The 27,453-nt window shown below is 47.0% G+C and overlaps 1 protein-coding gene across 1 annotated transcript in view; it reads right to left on the reverse strand.

Annotated features, from left to right (window-relative positions):
• The window catches only part of LOC118787663 (phospholysine phosphohistidine inorganic pyrophosphate phosphatase), a 30,589-nt gene extending 6,099 nt beyond the window's left edge, over positions 1 to 24,490 (reverse strand). The window contains exons 1-6 of the mRNA XM_036543217.1: positions 24,353 to 24,490; positions 21,187 to 21,374; positions 20,184 to 20,337; positions 17,562 to 17,625; positions 16,941 to 17,033; positions 13,710 to 13,801 (exon numbers count right to left, since the gene is read on the reverse strand). Coding sequence (XP_036399110.1) covers positions 13,710 to 13,801; positions 16,941 to 17,033; positions 17,562 to 17,625; positions 20,184 to 20,337; positions 21,187 to 21,374; positions 24,353 to 24,483 — 722 coding nt within the window. The 5' untranslated portion in view covers positions 24,484 to 24,490. The remainder of the gene's footprint in view (positions 1 to 13,709; positions 13,802 to 16,940; positions 17,034 to 17,561; positions 17,626 to 20,183; positions 20,338 to 21,186; positions 21,375 to 24,352) is intronic.
• Positions 24,491 to 27,453: the final 2,963 nt, after the last annotated feature.

Below are 27,453 nucleotides of genomic sequence, written 5' to 3' on the forward strand. Positions count from 1 at the left end.
TAACTGCAGTGACACGGCTGCTACAGCACAACAACGTCATGTGACACCGCCATGTGACGTTCACATGAAAGGGGGTCGATGGATCAATACAATCCAGCAGAGGGGCCTCCTTCACAGCAATCGAAAATAATCACACTGCTTCTCTGTCTCCTCTCTGTGCCCAGTGAAAGCAGAACCCCCATCAGTTGAAGCCACACCACAGGAAAAATTTTGGAGCGCCTCTTTTCATTGCTTTTTCTTCCCCCTCAAACCCTGTCCCAGCTGAGGCGAGACACATTCCAAACAACAAATGTACAAGTGAAACATCCATCCATAAAGTTTTGATGTGAACACAGCTCAGTCCAATAATGTACATGTACAGTGCATGTGGTAGAAATGGCCAGGCACTTTTTCCCTGGAAAGAGAAGTCGTTTACAAGGAATGAGACTCAGCGGGCTAGTAATTTATTTAACATGACTGTGAAGTGGACAACTGTCGAAGCTTCACATGCGTAAAGCGTCCACAGAGACCTTCTGGCTCGTTACCAGCACTTCCTGGCTCTGCACTCAGCCCAGGCATTCAGAGCCTGTAACTCAAATCATGTTTTACACAGAACGCGTAGTGGCATCACTAAGTGTTTTGAATACGGCAACCATGGGTGTAACATCTCTCCTTCCCTGCTGTGTCTCCTTTGCCCGGTTCTGCACCGCGTCTGTGCCCCCCTCTTCCAAACACAGGTCAAAGTGGACCCTCCCCCTGCTGTTCTTGCGAACCTCTGTGGATATCAGATTCAATGCAGAATGTTCCTCCGCTCTCCAGACATCTGTGGCCCGGGTTGTGTCTCAGAGCTGACCTTTTACCCCCTTCTACAGATCCTCCTCATGCCTTCCTCTGACAGTTCCGGAACGTTCCCCCAGTACGGCCCCTCCCAAATCCATCAGCGGCCCACTCTTGCAATCCTCATGGGCCGTTCGCTTCATTTTGGAAATCACCTCAGCAGCGTGTGTTTGTGGTGTGAGCCTCCAGGGTGGAGTGCAGTCACCGATAAGGCCCTGCTCTGGGCACGGACAGGGGCTATGTCCACCCCTCTTTTTAAAACCCGGCCCCCCATTTCCTGAAGAGCCGGCTAGGGTCTTTCCTGATGGGGCTTATGGCTTACAGACATGTGTTTAAGGTGCAGCCTCCTTGCTTCAGCCTACCATCTGTGAACCATGACAGGTTAACCCCCCCCCCCCCCCCCCCCCACCCCTTCCCCTCAGCTCTCTGGAGTGGAAAAGTACTGTACCAGGGGCTAAGTTGCTCTCGACAAAACCGGCCCATTGTCACACCGTGAGGCTCATTGTCTGCCTCTTAAAAAAGGGACCATAAATAATTAAGTAAACAAAGTTGGTAAAGAGCTGCCAGATTTGAGAATGTGCTCTGTAGGGGGGTGCTTAGCACCCCAGGGTGGTGAGAGACTTGGAAGCTCTGCCAAAACTAGGCCCACACACCTGTGAATGCTGCACCAGCAGGCCCTGTTCTTAGGCATCTCCTTCTACGGACACACAGTGGTTCCACAAAAAGAGCAATCCCCTTATAAACAGTATGAATTTATACATCAGCCTTTAAAGGGCCACTGATTCGGTGTGTGCATTGTGCTTTGTCCAACTCGACACTCCCCTGGGGTTAAATTTCAAATGCATGTGCAGGCTTCAATCAACACTTACTCCTGACTGACTCACAATTAAATATAAGTGTTGCTTTTATTATTCATAAACTCAGTTTGCTGAATTCAGCAATCATCAAAATTAAATAAAAGAACTGTGTTTCTATTGGATAAAAATGAACACACACATGTTTTTGTCAGTCAAAGTTAAGGACAAATCTTGACTGAATCCAGCCATTACCTCTTACAGAAAATACAAATTTGATTTCAAGTTCCCACTGGGAACACATGTCAAATGATTACTGCTGGGCATTTCTTAAAGAACGGCCCTTTGTTTTCCTTTAACGATTGCCCAGAAGATTCACTTAAAATGACACCCTGAAAGCTGCCGTACATTCAGATGCATTTCTATTGGCAGAGCTCAGCTGTCTGGACAGAAGACGGGTGGGGTTTGATATCCAAACAAAACGGCTTACCAGTGGAGGGACCAAGGCACGGTTCACTCATTTACAGGGCTCTCCCTCCCTCACTTTTCCTCCCTCCATCTGTCTCTTCCCCTTTCCCTCCCTCTAAGACTGGGCCAGAGCCGGCAAAGGCAGGAAGAAGCCAGTCCTTCCATGTGACACTTTGGAAATGGCTGTGGAAGTTCACTGCCTCTTTCGTTCTGGCATCCCCCCGCTCCCCGCTCCCTTAAAGGCAGGATCCTGTCCTGGTGTAGCCAGTGCGTGGAGCACAGCACGCTCAGAGCGAACCATGCAGAACAGCACCCGCAGGCCTGGGGTCGATTCCTGGCGTGATTAAACCGATTTCCAGGACTGAATGGTCAATGCCAATTCCATGACACTGAAACAGGCCTTCGGCAGCTTGATAAATTGATTTCACCACACAGCCAATAGGAATTATGTGGTCCGACCCACAGGGGGTCCAAACAATGGCAATGGCAAAAAAAAGAATAGGGGTGCACATTCCTATGTTATGCTACGTTACATTATGTTATGTTATTGTCATTTAGAAGATGCTCTTATCCAGAGCAACTTACATTTTACGTTTTTTACATGTTATCAATTTATACAGCTGGATATTTACTAAGGCAATTCTGGGTTAAGTACCTTGCCCAAGGGTACAGAAGCAGTGCCCCAGTGGGGAATTGAACCAGCTCTAATATGACATACGCCTACATCTCAAGTTCCCATTCAGTCACAATTTAAATTCATCTACCTTTGAAAACGTAAAAAAGTTAAGTCTCGCATATTTGTTCACTGTCTGGTCTGAGGAAGTAGTAATAAATCAACAGAAACTGCTGGCCATATGCTTTGGAAAGTGTGACTTTACTTCCTTAGCAACCGCTTGATTACCACAGTGCCTCCATTGTTTTATCCATTTCACATGCTGGAGGGAACAATGGCGCTATCCCACCTAGGAATTAAGCTAAGAGCGATCTGTCATCTACGCACTGTGGTGAGCCCGGGGAATAAACACGTTACGCAACACTGGGCCTTATGACACTGCAGTGCGCAGTTTTGGGCGTCCTGTTTGGTCCCTGCCTGGGGGGAGGTGGGAAGCCAAAAAGAGCGGGCCCCGGGTCCCAACGGAGCCCTCGTTGTTTCCCAGGCGAGGGAAGGCCCCCCCACACACAGCCCCCCGCGGCCTCCATGTTTACTCTATCTGTCTGTCTGCTGCTGCCCAAACAAATATCTGCCCTGACCACGCGACGTTCCCCTGCTCTTATTTTTGGTGTGGAGGCAAAGCGTGTGGTTCCTGGTTCCTGTTCAAAGGAGGGCCGGTTCTGAGCGTTGCGCGGGCTCCGCACCCCGTGTCACAGGCCTCTGGGATGCTCAGGCAGCGGGCGCAGCTGTTACGCAGCTACGGACTCCTTTGCGAGCCAGTGGCCTGCTCACACGCTAGCGTTAGCCTAACCGCACCGGTATCTCTTCAGAAGTAACATGAAATTAGATAAGTTAGCATCCTTCCTCTCCTCCTTCCTCTCATGACAGAACAAGCTTGGCGCTCACAGCTGTTTGCAAAAACAAAAACCAAAGAAAAAAGTTTTATGGATGTCGTCGTTTTCTTTCCATTACACCGCATGCTATTACAAACTGCCTGGATCCAGGTAATGATCCGTATTTGCGAAAGGTCAGGGATTGCGGCACGCTGTCTACCTCAATGTGCAAGAGAGAGGACGATCCCTTGCCTGTAGCGGCAGGTGATTGCAGGGGAAGGTGGGATCCGGCTGAGTGTGGCAGTGCAGCACAACAAACCCCAAGGGCTGGGGGAGCTCTGCATGGGTGCACGCTGTCTGCCCTCAGTAACACACACACACACACACACACACACACACACACACACACACACACACACACGTACAAAGCAATCCGGTTCCACAACTGTCTGCCTGCCTGTCAAACAGCAAAGATGTAATCACCTCAGGCGGAGCTTTCATAATCGTCTGGAGGTGACAGGCACAAACAACGGCTCCGACATGTCGGATCGGTCTCCTCCCCGACAACGAGGCACAACCCGAAACCTGCATGCATACACCGCACAAAGGTAGGGTGAAGGACAGAGAGTGAAGAATGTAAAATAAGCCGGGGCTGAGAGACAGGACGGAACGTACTGTACCCATGGCAACCCGGAGGGCGCAGGGACCCCCCAGAGGGCTTTGCGGAACTCCGCCTGGTCATAATGGCCTTGCATAGAACGGCCTGCCCACCCCTTGGGGTCTGGAGATGCACAGCTCCCCTGCAGCGGGACAAGGCCTCTGCAGTGTGGCTGAGAGCAAAGAGAGGCCCTTTCCTGCAGGCCCGTTAGCCGAGCAGTGGGAGAGGGACTCGTCTTCCCTGAGGAAAAGGGGCTTAAATGGAGTAAAACGTCTGAGCACCACTGAAAGGCGGGGAGGTCCCGTCCTGCTGGCGTTTGTTTACTTTCTTTTTCTCTAACGATCTTTCCTTCCTCGCGCATATTAGAGATAATGACTTCATTTAGTTCGACTCCATTACTTCGAGCAGGGGGCCGGTGGCGCAGGAAGTCCCCGCTTATTGCGGGGTGGCTGACCAACATGCCAAGCCCCCCACCATTCCCCCCCAGCACCACGCAAGGGTGAAGAGATGTGCGCTCGGGCCTGCAGTGAGGAGCAACACACCCTTAACACCCATAACACACCCTTAACCCGAGACCGCACTTCAAAAGCCATTATTTTTATCGCCACACAGGAATAGTTTGGTTCTTGGAGAATGGTACAGTACATTACCTTCAGGCTCATACATGATGATTTTGTTCACATTTCAAGCCTGATCAGCACATTCTGTTTCTGCTTTTCGGCGCCAGCATAGTGTACAAACTGCACTGCCTGGGGAGGATAGCGAAAAGCAAACGAGTTTGGGATGCTGCTCTGAATGAGAAAAGGACAGTGCATTAGAAACCGGATATGCTAGGCAGTGCACGTAGCACTGAAGAAACACTGACGAAATCGGACAGGACGCTGATGTATGTTACTCAATCTCTACCAGGGGGATTGGGAGTAGTAATACCTCACTAATCATTTGAGAACAAGTGACACTGTACCCCGCCTCATGGACAGTGTTACAGCAGTGGCGCTGTGAACATTTACTTGACTCGGAGGCGTGACTGTGACAAACTCGCTTAACCCCTTGCTCTGTCGTCTCAGAGGCTGACACAGGGATGGGACCATGGCGCGATCTCTTTGTGTGATCGGCCAGGCGGTGACCCCTAACGGCCATTTCCTGGCATGTCCCTGATCACGGTGTACAGACGGGTGGGGGTAAGCGGATTGGGTGTAAACGCCGTGTTCTCGATTTGTCTCACTGGGGAAGGCCCAGTACAGAGAGTCATCCAAACACTTCTACTCACAACTCCAGAGAGTTAGGTCTGCACTGGGCCCTCACGTTAACACTCCCGCTCACAGCTCCAGAGAGTTAGGTCTGCACTGGGCCCTCACGTTAACACTCCCGCTCACAGCTCCAGAGAGTTAGGTCTGCACTGGGCCCTCACATTAACACTCCCGCTCACAGCTCCAGAGAGTTAGGTCTGCACTGGGCCCTCACGTTAACACTCCCGCTCACAGCTCCAGAGAGTTAGGTCTGCACTGGGCCCTCACGTTAACACTCCCGCTCACAGCTCCAGAGAGTTAGGTCTGCACTGGGCCCTCACATTAACACTCCCGCTCACAGCTCCAGAGAGTTATGTCTGCACTGGGCCCTCACATTAACACTCCCGCTCACAGCTCCAGAGAGTTAGGTCTGCACTGGGCCCTCACGTTAACACTCCCGCTCACAGCTCCAGAGAGTTAGGTCTGCACTGGGCCCTCACGTTAACACTCCCGCTCACAGCTCCAGAGAGTTAGGTCTGCACTGGGCCCTCACGTTAACACTCCCGCTCACAGCTCCAGAGAGTTAGGTCTGCACTGGGCCCTCACATTAACACTCCCGCTCACAGCTCCAGAGAGTTAGGTCTGCACTGGGCCCTCACATTAACACTCCTGCTCACAGCGACAGCTGGCGTGAGGAAAGAACATCCGAATGGTAAACAATTTAGAGAGAGCCGACGTCTGGAAAGGCCCCGCCATGCCCTCTGTCAGTGCGTCGGCAGTACGGCTCGGGGGGGGGGGGGGGGGGGGGGGGCTGATTTGTCTTGCTTAACATTCACCAGAGGTGCGCTGGCCGAGTGACTAACGGCCCCAAGTGTGGGACTGTCACTCTCACCACAAACAATGGGAGACCCTGAATTTTCCAGTCTTACCACAGACCACCGCAACGCCAGTTATTGTTTAATGTGCCTCGTAAGAGAACACTAACATGGAGAGTAAAAAACACAAGCTGCTGTTTGTTCTCTCCCTGCCTGGAATGAAGTGATGTACCACAAATCAAGGAAGTGGGGTTTGTTCTGCAAGCACAGAGAGGACTGGAAATACTGTAAACACACTGACTGTCTAATCATTGTGAAGGCATTTGTGTACCCAGATGATACAGCGTGACAATGGCTGGTGAGGATAGGCGGCGGCAGCGTGGCGTGGTGTCAAGGAGCAGAATTTATAACCAAAAGGTTGCTGGTTTGATTCCCTGCTGGAGCACTGCTGTTATACCCTTGGGAAAGGTACTTAACCTAGATACTAGTGAGTATCCAGATGTAAATTGCAACCTATGTAAGCTGCTCTGTAAAAGAGCTTCTGCTAAATGACAATGATGTCATATAATGTAATGGGACATCATGTATGACCATACACCCACATAGTACCACATCCACACCTAGACCATTCACCTACTGGGTCACCTGCACTTTCTCAGTGGCCTTTTGGTAATGACCTTGTTGGGCATGGCAGCTGACCCAAAAATGATAGATCTCATTAATGGTGGGGAGGACTCTTGTTTTTGGAGGGTAACCATTTTTCTCTCTCTTCAAAGACCGTGCCTTAATAACCACTGAGAGCCCCACTGGGGCTGTCCTTTCATGGGAGTCTGCTTCAGTGCTCCCTAGGGCAGGGAAACGAAACCACAGGCCCCACACAGAGACCTGTGAAGGTGCCAGCCCAAAACTGATATGAAGATCAAACAGCAGTTAAAGGTCACCTGCTGTACTGGCTCTTTACTTAAAAAAAAAACATTAACACTACCTTACCTTACAATTACCATTTTATGTGCAGATCTAATTGGATCTCGGTTTTCAGGGCGCAGTTGTCAGGAAAGGAAGCCCAAAATTGCTTGAGAATGCACCCCAGGGAAAGTGACCTTAGAAGCACGCAACAAGTCAACACTTACAAGGGCTTGTTCCTCACAGTCTGGCACGTCCGACCGGAAACTTTCCCCGGGTTTTTCATTTCTCAGAGAAGCACACCAGGTGCCTTGCAGCGGGGTTAGCCGGCTCAGGTACTGCAATGCACAGGATTCAGTAAAGACGTCACAGACAAAGCGAGGACAAATGGCACCCCTGATGCACAGACGGGCCAACATGTACTACAGCCAGTCATTATAACGCGTTTGAAATTACAGGTTACGGTTAAAGCTGCACTCAGAAACTTCCAGACTATAGGTTTCCCACGTGCGTTAATGACATCAGCCCTCGGCTTCCTTGCACTGCTGATTAGCTCTGGGGGGTGGAAGGGGGTGGGGGGTGGAAGGGGGGACCTGTTCTGCATTACAGATTTCTCAAGCACCACTATTTTTGGCCGTTCATTATTTTTAGCATGGGAAAAGCTGGGTCTTGAGTGAATGGTTACAATCAAGGGGCTCACCACAGACAGAGAAAGCCCCTGAAAGGAAAGAGCGGGGTGTCAGTCCCACTAGCTCTGCAATGGCTGTGATCTTGCCAAGCCTTCCCTGCCGCATAAACCATTACGGTACATTTTTTACATTATTGTGATTTAGCATATGCTCTCATCCAGAGCACCTTATTCAGGTTACAACTGGTTACAATACAGCTGGATATTTACTGAGGCAATTGTCGGTGAAGTACCTTACCAAAGGGTACAGAAGCAGTGAACCAGCGGGGAACTGAATCAGCAACCTTTCGGTCTGGAGCCCTACACCTTACCACTACACCACAGTGCTGAAAGTTCCTGGGCTGCGCCTGAAGCACATCAGTGATAAAGCTGCTACCTGCCTGTGGCGGATGCCCTACGAATAAAGAAATACAACATGACCGGGACAATGACAAATATATCAAATTAGACTTTGTGATGGAAACTTATACAGACTGCCCCCTCTCTCCCACAACACAAAGCGTAAGTACATGTGGTAATGTTTAGTCTGAAAACTTTATTAGGCTCTTAAGGTAAACTACTGTGTTACAAATGAAATGTCTGTAATCGCACACAGCTTTTGCGCTCAAGCTGCAGTTTATCGGAATCATTTCAACTATGCCCTCAGCGCATTACATGTTCTAACCTTTCTTTCAAAAGAAGAAAAACACTCCAGTGAGAGAAATACGAGCAATTAAAAACCACAGAAAAGGTTTTCAGGAAAACAGAAAAAAACATCGCAAGCTGTAACACAGCCGTGCGCGTACAGCCACACAGCAAGATATTTTCCATTGATAAGCGTGTGTGTATATCTGGAGAGCTGCGTGTTAAGGTGGAGTGGCGTCCAAACGGGGGGCAAAACGTGCAAATGCACACAAGGGCCCCAACGGCAGGTTTGGACAACTACGACCTTGCATTACATTACATTATACTACATTACATTATATTATATTACATTATATTACATTCACTTAGCAGAGGCTCTTATCCAGAGCAACTTCCAGAACAAAAGAACAGGAGTGTATCCATTCAAGTTGAACGAGGAACGATGTCAGACCAATCTAACAGCACTCCCAGACCAGTGAGTGTGAGCATAACACCATTCAAGCCCTACCACAAGTTAACTTGGTGGAACCGAGAAGCAGTCTGAAGAGGTGGGTCTTCAGTCTGCTTACATTACATGACATTACATTGCATTGTGTTGTCATTTAACTGACGCTCTTACTAAGGGCGACATGCATAGTAGATTACAATTTTATCTATTTATAGAGCTGGATATTTACTAAGCTAACTGTCAGTTCAATATCTTGCCCAAGGGCACAACAGCAGAGCTCATTTACCACTACATCACACTGCTGCTTATCCGAGAGCAGACTCTGTGACCCTATAACCCTGCAAAGCTCCTTCAGAGCAAGGCGGCTCTGGAGTTCTCACCCTCCCTCCTTGCTGAAGTGTGTATCTGGCTGGTGGATCTAAAGGGACTATTTTTTGCTTTCACATGATGCTGGCTTTGAAGCTGCAGCCGACACAGCCTCGCGGGATCCACGGGTCCGCGCTGCATCTGGCCAAGCTTGGAAACAGCTGTGTTTCTCAAAAAACACCACCATGTTTTACTGCTACCCATCAGCCGGGGGGCTAGGGGTGGGGACTGGAAACTGGGAACTGGGGATGGGCCTGAGCAGTAAAACAGTGTTAAATCTAGGGCTGCCCGAAATGCCTGGGTGTCTCTGATGATTTGAGTGGCGTAGGGTTAACGGTGTCTGCCCGAATGCTCGGGGGTCTATCTGGGGAACTGTGGTTAAATGCGCTTCTGCCCGAGAACCTGCATGAAATGAGGGGTCGCTGGTGAGAGAGAACGGGAGGGACACACATATACACACACACACACGCACGCACGCACGCACGCGCACACACACACACACACACACACACACACACACACTTTGCAGAATCAATAGTAACCATGCCATGAGCCGCACACCGCACAGAAGAGCTGTAGGACATAAGGAAGACCCTTTTGAAAATCAATGACATTCTTTAGCTTGTTCCCCCTACGGACAGCAAGCGGGATGATATAAAAAGATTGTCCTACAAACGGCGACAACAACATTCATACTCGACAACATTCATACCAAGAAATATTCCTCTGTAAAGACAAGAACGAGAGAGTTACAGCAAGGCTTTTGGAACAAGGAAGTACAGATATGTTTAAAACAAAGACACGGCTAACCAAAACAACAAGTTACCAAGCACCAACTGGATCCACACGCTAGCTCATCCAGCTCCAAGAACAACTCCCACACACCCCCGTGCGCTTGCGTGCAACCCAAGTGCATCTGCCTGCACACATGTGAGGGTATGTGTGTGACAGGACACGCATGTTCACAGGACCGGCTGTCTGACCCCCCATCAAAGTAGGCTAAGCCAAATCTGCCCTGACCACACGCCCACACGGTCTCATTGAGACAAACCAAGCCAACGATTATAAATAGATCCTAATACATTACGCTGTAATGCGCTGCATTGTTTATTGGCTTAGAGCGTTCCCCTTTCTACAGCTGGATATGTAATGGAGTGATTCAGGTTAAGGCACTGGCTTAAGTGTACAATGACAGTGTCCCACATGGGTTGGAACCTGCAACTCCCCTTGTTACAGGAAAAGCACCATGTGCCATGCTTCACTGTCAGTTCATAATCCATGAAGTAACAGCTGAGAAACAGCGCTGAGTTAAGGCCAGCCTTAGCACACATCACACTGTAACACAAGAGATAAAAGCCAGAGGGGCTGAAAGACAGGCCTGTGCAAGGAAACCACACACACACACACACACACACACACACACACACACACACACACACACACACACACACACTCTTTGCGACATACATACGCACATGCACACACTGCCACACACACAAGGCCACACGCGCAGGCTTTATCAGGTGCAGCCCGGACGTCCCGCTTACACTGATGTGAACTGCAGCTGGGTGGGCGTTCAGATGACTGCGGAGCACTTGTTGTGCACGTGCTCCTGGTTTATACTGGAGGCAGGATGCCAGAGCACGGTCAATACAGGGACGCCACGGTGAGACTTACAACCTATCTGTGCAGTGTGACCCACAATGCATCACTCGCGCACATCCTCAGCTAGTTGTTCAACCCCCCCCACTCGCCTCTATCTTCTTACTCTGTTGCACAACTCCACTCCGTAGCTGCACGGAACAGAAAGTCCTGCCAATTGCTCCCGTGTACCGATTGTTGACATCAAGTACCTTTATGGCACTCTGTCTGTCTTTCACTGCTTGCCCCTGCCCCACCCCCCCTCTCCTCCTCCGTCCCTCTCTCTCTCACACTCACACACACACACACACACGCAAACATGTTCATTACATTGGTTCCTGAATGAGTGGCCATATGTTTCTGTAATTTGCTTAGCTGCAAACTGAGGCTCAATCATCTCATTTAGAGTGAGGAAGTCAAGGCCTTACAGCACTCTCAAGCTGTGTGAAGACACAGGACGACGAACATGAAAATAATTGTGGGGAAAGGTCAAGCAGAGAGAGAGCAGTTGCTAGCTGATGTATCCTAGACAGAAACGCACATTTCTGCAGCAGAGGAGAAGTTACGCTCCTGCATGTATCTGCCTGGTGTGCATGCTTAGTCTGATCAACTTTGCATAGCATGCACACTACATTATTGCATTACATTACATTAGTGTCATTTAGCTGGTGTTCTTATTCAGAGAAACCTACATAGGTAACAACTTTATCCACTAATACAGCTGGATATTTACTGAGGCAACTGTGGGTTAAGTACCTGGCTCAAGGGTACAGCAGCAGTGCTCCAGCAGAGAATTGAGCCAGCAACCTTACGGTTAAAAGCCCTGCTCCTTACCACTACGCCACGATAATGCCCATTGCATATTACATATTTTTAATTTCAGGCGCTGGAAATTTGCTGAAGCGTTTCTAGTTTAGGACCTTGGTCAAGGGTGCCACAGTGGCGCACCACCCATGCTTCACGCCCAAAACAAGTGCAGTTCCCTAAACACTGCGCAGCACCGCTGCCAGGACCATTCACACCCCAGGCCCTTGGCTGCTATCCAAGAGCACGGGAAACACTCTGGGTCCCACCCAGAACTCAGCACTGGGCCTCTCTGTAGGCCGTGATTTACAAATGTTACTTTCAAAATGGGAATTTTGAACAAAGCTCATACAACCAAGGATGTTGCCAACCAAGGATGTGACATGAGAATATGTTGCTCTTTCTGAGCTCGTATCACTCTCTGTTCACAGGCGGTAATTGCGTGGAAACTTCGGCGGTGTTGCCAAGTCCTGCCGTGCCTCTAGCCATTTAATGTCAGCGATCCTTGTCAAGGCCTGAAAGAACCAGAACAAGGTGCCCACACCTTTGATGCTTTCACCTATTAATTGCTTCGTAATAATGTGTAGGATGTTAATGAGACACTCTGTCTGAAAACTTCACATCCCACAAAACCAGGCAAAGCTGTGCCAAATTCTTAAGCTGCAGCGCACCCTAGTGGCAAAATGTTAAACATAAACACTCACATCACTGGTGAGGGTCAAGACACTTTCGCTAAAATCAAAGGTGCCGAACTGAGCGCTCAGGGTGGATTTCAGTCAGTAATGGTAATTCAAATCTGGCAGTGTCATCATTATTAATACTGACTTATCCTAGATGTGAGAATTGAAGTCCACACTGAGCACGCTAAAACAAATCCCCACCTGAGTTGCGAATGAGACACGGGTGCATTCTTATTTACATTTAACTAATGAACAAAAATCAGGCTGGCAATAAATCTAACTTAAAATGGCAACAAAGAAGAAACATCTGGCTTGCACCTAACAGCCCTAGCAAGCATACAGTTAAATGACACAAATGAGATTTGCACATTGCATCAAATTTTCTACAATAATGTTTTCTCCACCTGAATTTTCAGCACCCGAGTACATCAGACGAACATCTGCTTGGGGGGTATGCATGAATTATAATAACTGAACTGTCAGATCATCTCTTTCTTTTTACATTTTAAGAATGATAAACCATAACTTGAGATTACACTGGTGTCCAATACTCTTTAAATAATGAATTGCAAAGGATTTGGAGAAATGCACAGGTATAGATACACTTTGCTAGTAACCTAATCAGAATGATTAAGACAGAGAACTGACTGGAGCAAAGACCAACAGACACAGCCCTTCAGGAGCCGAGTTTGACACCACAAAGTCAACACTAAACTTATGATGCCTTCTGAATCCTGTGAAACGGGCATTTCAACAACATATAACATAACATAACATAACATAACATAACAAACAAACATTTCATTTGTTTGAAATGTTTCCTTTTACTAAGCCAAATGCAGACTCATGTAACATCTGTGATCTGCATGGCACTGTCTCCTAAAAGTAGGGCTCATAACTAGTGGATTAGCTTGTTTAGAGTCCTGGCTTTGAAACCAGGGTAGGACACTAGTGCTGCACTATTCAATGAAGAATATTCCATCAATTATTTTAGTAAAAAGGTAGTTCAATAAACTGATTACTCCTGATTCATATTAATTAAAGGAAAAATTAACAAAAATAATTATAATACTATTAAATATATCAGAAGCAGCAGGAGACAGATAGATAGGTAACTGACTCATACACACACAGACAGACAGACACACACACACACACACACACACCCACTCACCCAGGAACACACACTCACACTCCCCCTCACACATCAACACACAAAGACAAATGCTTACACAGGAACACACAAACAGTCACACTCGCACTCACACAGACATACACACACAAACTGACCTGTATTTCCCCGTCCTCACTTGAAGGGCCTTCATTCCGCAGTTCTGAGCTCCGCCTACATCATTCACCAGATCATCTCCGATCATCAACGCCTGTCAGGGGGACAAAAAGAGGGCCCAGGGGGCTGTCACTCAGTGCCACAACAGTCACCCGATCCCTCACCCGCCCCACGCCTGAGAGGAACAGCTGCCACTAGAAACGCCAACAGCTCTGCCATGGGAAATGTCTACTGAGACTGATAGTGTCAGCATAAGATTCACTTCAATCGTGAAATCATCAGCATATATTTTTTATAGTTAGTATCATGAACACATGGTTATCTAAATACAGCGAGTCACACCCACAAACTCATGGCACACAAATTAGCGTTCTTGATAATCAGTACCCTTCATTTGATTGGAGAACATATTTATCACTTCCTGTAAGAGAGAATTTTTTTAACAGTAACAAATATCTGTTTGCCTCCAGCTCAGAGCTATCTCGGTATTACTGCTGTACTCATGGTGCTAGGCTGTGCACTCTGACACCTCTTCAGCTGTACATGAACAAATTATTACGCTGTGAACTACAGCACCTTTTATGTACAGATGCCATAAATCTCTCCTTGGCTCAGAGATAAATTCCAGACATGTTCAAATGCCCATTCAGAACCACTCACATAAAACCTTAAATGCTTTAGTGCCAATATGTGAGACACGATAACCCTCTTCACCTTGGCGGGAATAATCCACGGCAACGCGGCACGGCATGCAGAGAAATATGGGGCTATTACGGCTGGGCAGAGAGAGAGAGAGAGAGAGAGAGGGATGGAGAGAGGAGAGGGAGGAAAAGAGGGAGGGAGAGAGATGGGAGAAGAGAGAAAGAGAGGAAAAGAGGGAGGGAGAGAGATGGGAGAAGAGAGAAAGAGAGGAAAAGAGGGGAGGGAGAGAGATGGGGGAAGAGTGAAAGAGAGGAAAAGAGGGAGGAATAGAGAGAGGGATGGAGAGAGGAGATGGAGAAAAAGAGGGAGGGAGAGAGAAAGAGAGGAAAAGAGGGAGAGAGAAAGAGAGGAAAAGAGGGAGGGAGAGAGATGGGGGAAGAGAGAAAGAGAGGAGGGAGAAAGAGATAGGGAGAGAGAGAGGGATGGAGAGAGGACATGGAGAAAAAGAGGGGGGGAGAGAGAAAGAGCGGGAGAGGCTAGGGAGAGAGAGGGATGGAGAAAGGAAAAAGAGGGAGAGAGAGACGGGGGGAAAGAGAGAGGCTAGGAGAGAGAGATAGGGAGAGACGGGGGGGAGGGTGCCCCGCCTTCTCTGGAAAAGAAGTTGACCTTTCTGATTTTTTTTCTCCCGGGGGGTGAAGATTAAGTGTACGGGCGAGGGCTGTGCGTTTTGATTTGCACAGACGGGCGAGTGCGGAGCCAGGGCGCGGGAGGCTCCACATGAGTAGTGAACCCTGCAGAAGCCATCTTGCGTCGGAGGCATATGGAGACCGCTGAACGTCCCGAGGGGGGGTGGCAGGGGGGGACAGGGGGGACAGCCTGATTTACTGTCGGTGAAGGGCACTAATCACCAGAGCAGGGGCAATTATTCCCCCCCAATCACTTTCCATTCATGGTTTGGGGTGGGGGGGCTGGGTCACTGGTTGGAGGATGAAGGTCGGGAGGTTGCCTTGTTGTGGAGCATAAAAAAAGGGTCACCCAAACCTGGCCCCTGTCCCTGTCCTTTCGCACAGCGGGGAGCTGGAGGACGGGTGTGTAGAAACAGACTTTAAATCTGTGCTGACAGCGGGCATCAGGGAGAATAGAAAGCTCAGCTCAGGGAAGGTCGGCTTGCCTGGCAGACAGTACATAAGCCTCTAATCAAGCGACCGCACCCAGCTGATGTGATACACATCGTTAAGAGTTAATCCAAGCGCTCAGATTCCTTTGGCAGATGTGAGGTGTTGTTTTTGGCATTACGGCTCTGCTACCCTGTCCTCAGGACTCCTTCTGTAAAACTTACAATGATTCATTCCCTGCCAACCTGGGCAACCCGTTTGGTAAAAGTACCCCCCCCCGGGTTGAGGGGGTGGGGTTTGTCCTGGGGGGGATCACACCTGGGTCTGCAGACAATGGGGGTCAGTCTCACCCCCCACCCCCTGAGTTTGGAGAGAGATTCTGTCAGCCATGCCAGGGTGGCAGTGTAGCATAATATTAGGGAGCAGGGCTCTGAAACTGAAAGGTTGCAGGTTCAATTCCCCGCTGGGGCACTGCTGCTGTACCCTTGGACAAGGTATTTAACCCAGAATTGCCTCAGTAACTATCCATCTGCAGAAATGGGCAACATGTGAAAAATTATAACCTGTATAAGTTGCTCTGGATAAGAACATCTGCTAAATGACAGCAATGTAGCGTAATATACTTAAAATAAAATTCGCACTCAAAGAGAACCAGGGTGAGTAATGCCACTGGAAGTTAAATTACTGATGTGTTATTCTGACTCCACTGAGGAAAGTCTGGGTGGGGGGTGGAAGTGGTGGTGTGGGGGGTGTGAAGGACCTCTGGGAGCGGACCCCGGAGCAGGGGGGGATCCTTGTTCGATGGAAGGAACAATTAGGGGGCGGAATGAGGGGAGGCCGTGAGGGGAAACAGCTGATGAGGAATTTATTGATTAGCACTGCCTTGCCGCTCTCACGCTCGCTAAAGCAATTACAGCACCCGACGCCGGGGGCCCGCCCGCCAAAGGCCCCCGCGTGCACCGCAACAGTGAGCAGCAAATCACCGCGTCCACCAATCAATCCGCCATCAGAGCCATTTTATACATACATTTCAAACTAGACTGAAAAGTGGTGTCTACTGTTGCAATGTATGCATAAACTCACACATATGAAAGTGCCATTGTCTGATGTATTAGTAGCAAGATATCCTGAAAACAAAATACTATTAGCATAATCTCAGTGTAGATGAAAAACATCCCAAATAAGTAGCTCTCAGTTCTGAGGCTCCTATGGTCAGTTTACAGATAACAAAATTCTGAATGCATTGTCTGAGATTTGCATGAATCAGTATCAGAAAAGTGAAATGAGGTTTTTTCAAGGTGTAAGACCACGTTTTAAAACCACTTCTATGCAGCCTCCACATCATGGGGTTCTTACAGTGATTCTCTAAGCCGCTGGGCTGACAGATCACTGTGATTGGATGGTGCAGCATCCTATTTGTGGAGGGGATCCTGTCCTAGTGTAAGCCCAGGAGATCACCATGCCCAGAGCTCCTACCTCCTGGGGCTGGATGCCCATGTCAGTCAGAGTGCTCTGGAAAAACATCGGTGCCGGCTTTCCCACCACCTCCGCCTCCACGTCGCAGGCATACTGGAATACGGAAGACACACACAGAAACACACACACACACACACACACACACACAAACAATTGTCACACAGTTGTCAAATTGCTGCTTTCCACAGTTCCTGTTATGTACTTGTATTACTTGCTGTTTCTTTTACGTGTAGTATCGCAACGTGTTTTGGATTTTGTGACCTAGAGACTGATGTGTGGTAGTATACTTGGCCTCCCTTGTCTAGTCAGGTTAACACACAATAACTTAGGGTAGGGCTTCAACAGTGTTATGCTCACATTCACCGGTCTGGGAATGTTGTTAGCCTGGTCTGACACTGTTGCTCATTCACCTCAAATGGACACACCTCTATTCTTTTGTGCTGGAAGTCGCTCAGGATAAGGGCGTCTGCTAAATGAATATAATGTAACGTAACGTAGTGTAATTTATACACTCGTGTGTTCACACCGCTGGACACACAAAAATAAATCCAATCTGCAGAAGAGAGGGTCCCGATCCTGACTCCGTCGCACCAAGCGGTGAAGCTAGCGAAGGGAACGCACCTCTAGAGCCTTCATGAACACACCCACATCCAGCTTCAGGCCGTCGGTCTCTTTGTAGTAGCGCCTGCGGAGAGGAGAGGACACCAGAGGAATTGGGAGTCGAACTGGAAGGAAGTCTTATTTACTCTTCTCTTTACTTAACATTCCATTACATTATCATTTAGCAGATGCTCTTACCCAGAGCAACTTACATAGTTTGTAATATAGCTGTATAAATGTTATCCTGAGGCAGCTCCTTTCGGTTAAAAGGCTTGCTCCTTACCACTGTGCTACACTGTCACCCCTTTCACTAGGCTGGCTGGGGACAAGCAAACCGCATATTCCCCCAATTAGGAGCAGGGATGAACGAATATTTAACTGTTCAAATATGTAATCATGACATCACTAATCAATTACTTGGATAAGAACTACTGTTTATTAATGCTTGTTATGCTTGTTAATGCCAAAGTGTGGCATAGTGGTAAGAACCACGGCTTGTAACCAAAAAGTTGCTGGTTCGACTCACTGCTAGGGCACTGCTGCTGTACCCTAGGGCAAGGTACTTAACATAGAATTGCTGCAGTAAATATCCAGGTGTATAAATGGATAATGCGTAAAAAACTGCAACATATGTAAGACTCTCTGGATAAGACCATCTGCTAAATAACAATAACGTAATATAATGCCTACTCATTGGCTTATACTTATGCTTGTCAATGCTTATTCAATATTCAAAAAGGTGAACACCCTGCAGGAAATAACAGACAGTCTACAGTCCACAGTCTACAAACCCCAATTATCTGAATTTTCGATCTCTGTAACTAGAGAACAGCTGAATATGAAATCATTTGACTCATTTTGAAGAATTCCTCTGTGCCGCATAAAGCTGGGCGGCAGTATCCGAGGGTAAGGAAGACAGACACACACTGTGAGCATGCTGAGTACGTGCGTGTGGATATGCCATTTCATTACCATTTTAAAAAGCCATTAAAACAACAGGAACGTGACCTTCTCCACCACACACCTCCATGTTGCAGGCCACGAGAGTGAACGTCAGCTCTCTCCTATGTCCCCATCTCCTGCGTCCTCATTCTACAGGAGCTGAGAGGTCCCTCTTAGAAGCAGAGGGAGATTGCGATGCGGGTAGGAGGAGTGTGTGTGTGTGTGTGTGTGTGTGTGTGTGTGTGTGGGGGGGGGGGGGGGGGGGGGGGCACGTCTCTTTCATTTAACGCTTTATCTTTCGTTGTCGCTCTCCATCATTCACTCGAGGCCCTCTCCCCTACGCTTGACCTGACCTCTGCGGGAACAGCCATTATGCCTCCGCCGAGAGAGGTAAACCAACAGCCTCATTCCCGTGCAACAACGTGACAGAGGACATTAAGCAGCCTCTTCTCCTGCCCTGCCTCAACTACCCCTGCTGAATTTAAATCACGGCACTCGCGCACGGCCCCCTGTGAGTCCCAGCTGCCCCATACACCTGCCCCGTGGCCAGCTGGACCCAGGAAACCTCCCAGCTTCCAGGAAGTCTTTCAGTCCATTTTGCCAAAAGACCCAGGTCCCAGGCACTGAGGCTCAGTGTGTCCCTACAACCTGATCACCATGAATAGTGTTGTAGTACTTGTATTACTTGCTGTTTATTTTATGAGTAATATCGTGATGTGTTTTGGATTCTGTGACTGAGTGACTGATGTATGGTAGTATACTTGGCTTCCCTTGTCTAGTCAGATTGCACAAGTTAACTTGTGGTAGGGCTTGAATAGGCTTGAATAGGGTTATTCTCATACTCAGTGGTTCAGGAGTGTTCTTAGCCTGGTCTGACACTATTTCTCATTCAACTTGATACACTTCTGTTCTGTTGTGCTGGAAATCGCGCTGGATAAGAGTGCCAGCTAAATGAATGTACTCTAATGTAATGTAATGTAAAGAGGTCATTCAGTCCACTTTGCCAAAAGACCCAGGTCTCAGTGAGTCCATACATTCTGATCACCACAAGGTGGTAACACGATGCTCAGCCACACCTCCTGCAGAGCTGTAGCTGTCAGCAGTTAACAGTCTGGTTTCGGCTTCAACTGTACAATCAGGACAAAACAAGGCCGTCACGCTATTACCATAATAGGAGTGATTTTCTCTACATTTTTTGTTTCATAATGACAGAGCATGATTACTGGCAGGCCTAGAGTGTGGTGTGTAACATGTCACAATATGTCGAGCAGACTGAAGATGTATGGATACAAATTATGGATAGAAATTACGCAGCCTCTGCAATCACAGTACATTGTAAACAAAACATGTCCTTGTTTGCACATTTCATGCAGTTTTGTTAAATGCACTTGGTATATGTACACTGCAAGTCACGCTGGATAAGAGCATCTACTAAATGATAAAATGTAAATGTAAAGTAATGCAATGTAAACACACTGGATTAGCAGTACAAGTTCATGTACTCCTTACAACCATGCCCTACGGTAAATGACAGTCTTGCTACCATTGTCCATGTACAAAATACATGCCTTCCATTGTACAAAGAAGCAGTGTTAAGGCTGGCTTCCTGGTTAGGTAACGCAGTAAATTTAAATACCAGACCCTGGTAATCATATCATATTATTCCTCATACATATTTCTGCGCCAGCAGCTCACCCCTACCCTTTGCCCAAAGAGAAAAGCACCGGCTTCTCCAGGCCCATCAGAACCTGGAAAGCATCGTTGAGGGCCCGGTAGGAGAAATTGTCGGCTGCATCCCCGATGACCACGCAGTTTGGGTTCGTCTTCTCGACACTGTCAAACTCAGGCAAAACATCTGTGGTGAGGACAGTGCACATGGTCAAGAGCACAATCACAATCATTTCTCACGCTGAAAGCTGTGTGAGGGAGTTTACAATGGAAGGAGCAATACTTTGACCACAATTTTGTCTAACCCAAGCCTGTACTGCATCTGTATTATAGTTTGTTATTCATTTTGCTGACTGTCCTGTTGTTTTTTAATAACATGTAAGCTGTCATGTACTGAAATATGCCAAAACAATAAAAACTATTACAAAAAGAAGAAAGAAAAACAGAGAGGTAGGGGAGATTCATGTACACAAAAAAGAGGATGTACCACAGAGGAACCTACAGATTCACTACATGCCACAACAGTCCTTTCTGACAGCTGCAATCTGTTATGTGTCACTGAGTGATTGAATGAATAACTCAGATAATCAATTTATCAATCCAGCAATGAATCAATCAAAATTTAACAGCAACAGAATGCCTGGTAATGAAGTACTAAAACCAGAAACAGCTTTCATGGAATTAAACAGTACAAAAAGACGGTGGAACTCTGGTTAACAAAAAATCCTACACAGGATTCTCTACAAAAGAAAGTAGTTTCCAGAATATCAAGTGTAATGTTATCCCACCTCCACCCTCCTCCAGATGAAAAGTCAATTTAGGATTAAAAGTAATAAAATCATTCACTTTTTAAAAGAATTGTGGATGCATTGACCCAAATTTTGGCCACATTGCCCCACCTCACTACTTTGTTACTTATCTGCTTGGCCTTTCCCATAAGTGGTTTCTTACAATGTTAACTATGATAGAAATAAGCCATGCAACAGGCTGGTCTGGTGGCAGTTGTCCCTGATATCATTGTTGGACGTCTGCGTACCATCATGTACCAGCAGGTGAGGCCGGAGGCTGCGCTCCTTCAGGATGGCCAGGGCGGCGGGCGCCGGGGAGAACACCTCGCTCACCGAGATGTCGAAGCCCATCCTCCGCAGCTTCGCCACAAACTTCTCCCGTGTGGCCTGGGTCTCGTTGGTGCAGAACCGCAGCTGCAGGTCCGACGCCTTGATCCTTGGGGAAGAGCACAGAGGGTAGGATGACTGACACAAACCCAAATACAGAGATGACTCAAGGCACAGGAAATCAGGTTCAAAATGTTACCTTTACTGAAGACCTGCGAAATACAAAGAGGCTTGGGCAAGAGCGCACGTGCGCATAACAGACGGTAACTAAACACTGAGCAAAGACATGAACAAAGGGCAGGGCTTAAATAACAGAGAATGCAGGTGTAATAACTAATCAACACAGGTGAAACACATTAAATGAGACACAGACAACACAGGAAGCTACGTGGCCATCTGGTGGCCAACCCAGGAAGCAGCAGCCAAATTCCTGAGGCTGAACCCTCCCTCTGGTGCAGAACTAAGAACCCTCTGAGCAACGCACCCGTGAGCAGAACTCTGATGAGAGTTGTGTTCAAATTCTAATCATGGTCAGGATTATTATAAAATCCACCAGAATCCATCACTTCTCCAATGTAACATGTAACATTAAACAGGTATAGGCCACGCGCTCATCTTTATTCCTCACATTAAGAATTTCATTCTGCTGCAGGTGATGGATCGAAAAGTACGAGCGCTTTCATTAAAGGTGAGGCCTCCATTCTATGAGCACACGCGAGTCTAATGCCCCGAAAGATAACGCTCAATGGAGACGTCAACGGGTGCAAACAAAAGGTGCTTATGGGCCAAACAGAGATGGATCCCGCGCCGCTCTCTTTCGTATCCAGCCTCCCCTTCCCGTTCCACCAGCAACTCTCACTCCCTCTTCCCCCTAGCCACAACCGTGATGAATTCCTTCCCCACTATTTATATTTCCTAATTGTAATGAGTATGAATGATCAATTAGAGCCAGTGCTTAATTGCCCTTCATAAAGACAGCTCTCCTGGTTTAAATGAGACCATTTAAATAATGTAACGAATAGCTCTCGCCTTCGCACTACAAATACATCTTCATTGTTTGCAGCGGCGGACGTGATAGTCCCTCGTAATTTAATGGGGCAATTGAGTGAAGAAGTGCAGGTGGTGTCAGGGGAGTAATTATTGTTAATGAATTATGATGTGACCTTCTCAGAACAATGAGCAATCAGAGCTGCGATTGAGTGACAGTGGGTCACACATCTGCCATGGCAAAACAGAGGACCTCTGTGTTAGTAAAGACTTCTGAACTTTGCACTGGCACTTTACAACTGCCACAGACTATGCTATGACTGCGTAACTCTGGTAGCTGCTTCCCCAGTGTTACTGCCTCCTACGTAACCTCCTACCGAATCAAAACTGGCTATGCAGCTGCCCCACATAAATCAGCAGATGAGATGCGGTACATATTCATCAAATTCCCCCACCACTGCTTAAGACAAGTCATGCTCAAGCCAATGGGCTGCCGCAGGTGCATGTATGCAGCTCCATGTGATCAGGCACAATCCACAAAAGGCATGCATATCCAAACAGGGGCACTCCACATGACATTGGCCAATGCAGCCTGAGCTGCACACTTCTTCCACACTGTACCATCACTACCCACCACGCGAAGAGAAAGTACAGCCATTACATTACTATTATTGGCATATTATCCACTTATACAGCCTTATATTTATTGAGGCAATTCTGAGTTAGGTACCTTTCCCAAGGGTAGAGCATCAGCCCCAGTGGGGAATTGAACAAGCTACCTTTCATTTACAAGCTCTACTCCTTACCACTACGCTACTCTGCCGTCCATATGTCTGCAGTTCAGTGAAGCTGATTTATTGATCTAGCCTGATTGACTTGTAGCCTTGGGTTTGAATTGCCAGGGAATCGAAACAGCAACCTTTTGGTTACAAGCTCTGCCCTGTGCCACTATACTACACTGCAGCCCAGGTCGAAACCAGCGGACCTCCTTCCCTACTCCAAACAGTACCTTTATCTGGGGTGCTCAGAGAGCCAGCCCCGAGCGGCTTGAACTGACCTTTACCTCGAGGCGGCGGGACGGGGAGCCGTGAGTGACAGCGTCCCTCACCGTAATGACCCCGCGTCCGATGAGCCGGGCCCTTAACAAATCACCGCCCAACTTCACACATCTGCTGCCCGTCAGCATCTGCCGGGCGCACTCACCCGCACATAATGGAAAACTCTCATTACCGCTGTGGAACAGGTAGGGCGTCACCGTAATTACTGGGCACCGCCGGCTGACCTTGCGCGGTCCCAGCAAAATCCCTGCCATCAGACTCCCCATGCTTGGGAAAAGCCCTGTTGGACATCCACACTGAGGACGAAGGCCTCTGACCGTTCAAACACGAGGGAGCACCGGGCTTGTGTGTCACAAACGACGAGTTATTCTCCTCACATACTGAAGTAGAACACAGCTAAGAAAGTGTAGACAGTCTTGTGTGCTGATCTGCCTATTTACATCCATAAACGTATATAACGGTGCATTCACCTGTCATTCTTCCTTGTTCTGATCTTAGGGATGACAAAAGAACCGTGTTCCTGCAAAAAGTGGCTTCCCTGATTTCACATAGCCACCTTTCGCCATAGCAGCGCACAGTACCACACTCTAGAAGCTTGATCACAAAAACAACAGGAAATCGCAAGCATTTAAAGCTGTTAATGGATCTAGCCTACGGGATCATTCGGTAGCTAGCAACAAACTTCATTTCTTGGCCCCAGCCAAACAACTGTCAGCTGTCAACCTTCCCTGCAGCCCTGCTCGGATACGCCCACAAATTCTCATCCACGTATTGGATTCAGTTTAGTTAGGCTAATATACTGACATTTGAACGAATCCGCTGCAACTACGCGACGGATTGTACAAATTAAGTTGGCCTATGAACATATATATTTTTTGCAAACAACTGCTGGTTGTCAAACTTGTTCAGTTGTGCAACATAAATAAGAGCTGATCGGCTTTTTTGTAACGAAAGCTTATCTTAATTATCAATGCAATCCACATTTTATGAATCACATTTAACAGCTACCTATATACCTATAAAGTTAAAGTATAAATCTCACCTTTTCACTGCTTCAACAGAGCCAGGAATAGGAATGCCTCCTCCTTCCCCGCTGTCATACAACACGCCGCACATATCTAAAACAACTCCTTTCAGGTTTTTGATACAGTCCGTCCATTCTTTAGCGGCCATGTTTAGACACACGGTATCTATTTCAGGATAGCGCGGTGCACCAAGGGACATGTAGTTGTAAGTTAAAGTGATTAAAATTTTAAATAGAAGCGTATTTCATCGTTACCAACCCTGTCCCACAGTTTGCAGTCAATAGTCAATGCTGTTTCAAGAATGCAGTTCAGTTATACTACCTTTGTGCGTTGTTGTTAAAAAAGTACCTATGCTTATGGTCAACTTCGCCTAATTAGGCTACCTGTACCTACTGGCCGTTTATGGATGTATCCGCTTGTCTCATTTGACAAAAAGCAAATGAATGCTCTTGAAATGGTAACTTTACAAGTTAGGTGCGTAAAACGTCATCATCTTACCGTAGCTGCTTGATGGCGAACCTACGTTTTAAAAACGGAATTAATTTGACCGTGGCTGTGCGACAATAAATTGACTACAATGCTTTCCAATTCCATTTGCATTTTGTAACTCATTTTGTATTCAAAGGCATCGTAACAAAGAATCTTTTTCGCTTAAAGGTAAAACCCAGCTCTTCTCAATCTTATTGCAATTCATATCACTTTTGGTCACTTCTCTTAAGCTAGACTAACCCGGCTATGGTTAAATACACAATTAAGCATAACATTAGCAAGTTCAGACGCGGTGCTTGGGATGCCTCTTATAAAAGAATACCGTCTTTGCTGGGCTCTGTCAGTTAGTGACACTGCAAATATGATAGAAATGTGAAGGGATCAGCAGATTTCTGTATACATTCAAACCACTTGGTTGTTTGGTTGGATGGTGAAGGGAGGGGTGTTATTAGGTCGACTGCCGGATTTTTGTAGGTTACCGACCGTGGACAAAAAGTTAAAAGGGAGCCTTGTGAGAAAAACTAATTATTTAACATGACTGATACTCAGCCGTCTCCTCCGTGCATCAGATGTTAAGATCAAAACCAGACGTGATTATATTAACGATTCTCATAATGTTATGTGTGTTTTACTTTGTCATGACAACCCAACGTTTATATGTAAAATCTTTTAGGGTTCGTTTTAAGATGCCAATTTCTGAAAATTTCACACACGCACAAAAAAATAGTTTGGATATAAACTACAGTTTCCAGCCTTGCACTTGGTGCACTGGTCATTCAATTATTTTGTCTAAGAGACTGGAAATTAGACTAAAGTTGTATTTCAGAGGTATATAGCGTGATTAAGAGCTACTTGCATGGAAGAGAAGTCCGTCTGACAGGCACAAATATCTGATTTGTCTTTACCACGTGGGCAGCAGAATCCGCGTCTAAACCCACCAAACAGATACCAGGGAGAAAAGAGCGGCTTCGACATCGGAGTCCTTATTCATTGCGTATCGCTGAACCCTGCTGTCAGTCCAGCGTGCGCCAACTCGAGAAACTGCGGGCAACAAACCGGCATGAAAACAGGCGGACCTCTTTGAAACAGAACAGATAAGCGAAATAAGCTTGTTTTCCACATTTATTTTTGCGTCAGCCAATATAATACACCATTCCTTAACTTGGAGGTTTATCTGCATATTTTTTCATTGATGTTGGAGTACCGGGACACCGGGGTCAAAATGACTCCAAGCCACAAGATCTCGTTTTCAATTATTGACATACTGGATCCAAATAAGTTCAACGGTAAAAAGACAGGCGCACTTTCAGGCATAACTGCACCGAAGAAAGAGAGGTTTCCATCAGATGATGCCGCTGAGGGAAGTTTAGCAGAAAGAGCATCTGATCCCTGTGGTGATCCAGTCCTCCGAGACAAAAGCTTAGGTAAGACATCATTCATTAGAAATGTTTTCTCTGAGAAAATAAATAATATATGTTGAACTAGTTTAACAGTGTCATTCGATTTGCATAAGTTAACAGGGCAAAACGTAGGAACAGACAACACAGGAAGATAACAGAATGCATTTAGTAACATTTTTGTTTGTCCACAATGACATTTTGACATGCATTTATGGTCATGCACTTTATATTGTATGCCAGAGGGCTAGCTCCAATGTTTCAATGGGTCTTCGACCCAAAAAAGCACCCGCATTTTAATTTTTGTTGTCTACTCAAAGGTGACCTTTCTCTACAGATGCATTTTCTTCAAACCCCGCATTCAGTCGCTTGTACCCCGGTTGAATGTCTGTGATTGGCTTTGGGACAGCCAGCCTCGGTAATTGTTTAAATCGTCCCATTGAGGATGCCTCGGCTCGTGCTGATCGATATCCCATTACTGCATCCTGCATATCTCCCTCTAGCAGCTTGCAGGTGCAAACTTCAAACCCCATCCATGTCTGATCCTAAATATTGTTCGATTAAAACTTGCCTTTAATAGATGACATTTATCGATCCGCCAACAAATATGAAACTCCATTAGCACGTCAGGGCTAGATGGTGGAGCTGGATTTGGTCGGGATTGCTTTCCGCAACATGACATTTTAAGCGATTTGTGATTTATAAGTGATTTAAGGATTACATCCACCTTCGCCTCTTCTTCCTGCCATTGCTCCATTCCGTTCAAGGAATGGCCGATCCATATCAACAAGTAATAATTTAAAGGACTTTCCATTTTCACACGTGCGACTCAAAATCTCATAAACAAACGCGGGATTTTGACGTACAGCAATCTTTAAAACGCCAAACTGCTTTTAAGTAGTTGCATTAAAGAGCAGTCATTTGCTTTTGCCTTTTGGTGTATGCACTGTGTGATCAACATATTGCGGGCCCCACACAGTGAATTCACTCTTAACTTCTTCACGGGTCATCATCATTGACAGAAGCCTCTGTCGTAAAATGTAATTAATACAGAACCCTGTATTAATTACATTTTACGACATTAATACAGGAGCTGCACCAAATTGATGTGAGCGCTGTACATTCAGTATTCATTTCATTGGCTATCTCTAGCCCATATTCTCTTTTCCAGTATCATTCACACAAAATATGACATTATGGCAAACGTTCATTGAAGGCTACTAAAAATAAAG

This window comes from Megalops cyprinoides, chromosome 1 (assembly GCF_013368585.1).
Source record: "Megalops cyprinoides isolate fMegCyp1 chromosome 1, fMegCyp1.pri, whole genome shotgun sequence".
In the NCBI taxonomy this organism is placed as follows: Eukaryota; Metazoa; Chordata; class Actinopteri; order Elopiformes; family Megalopidae; genus Megalops; species Megalops cyprinoides.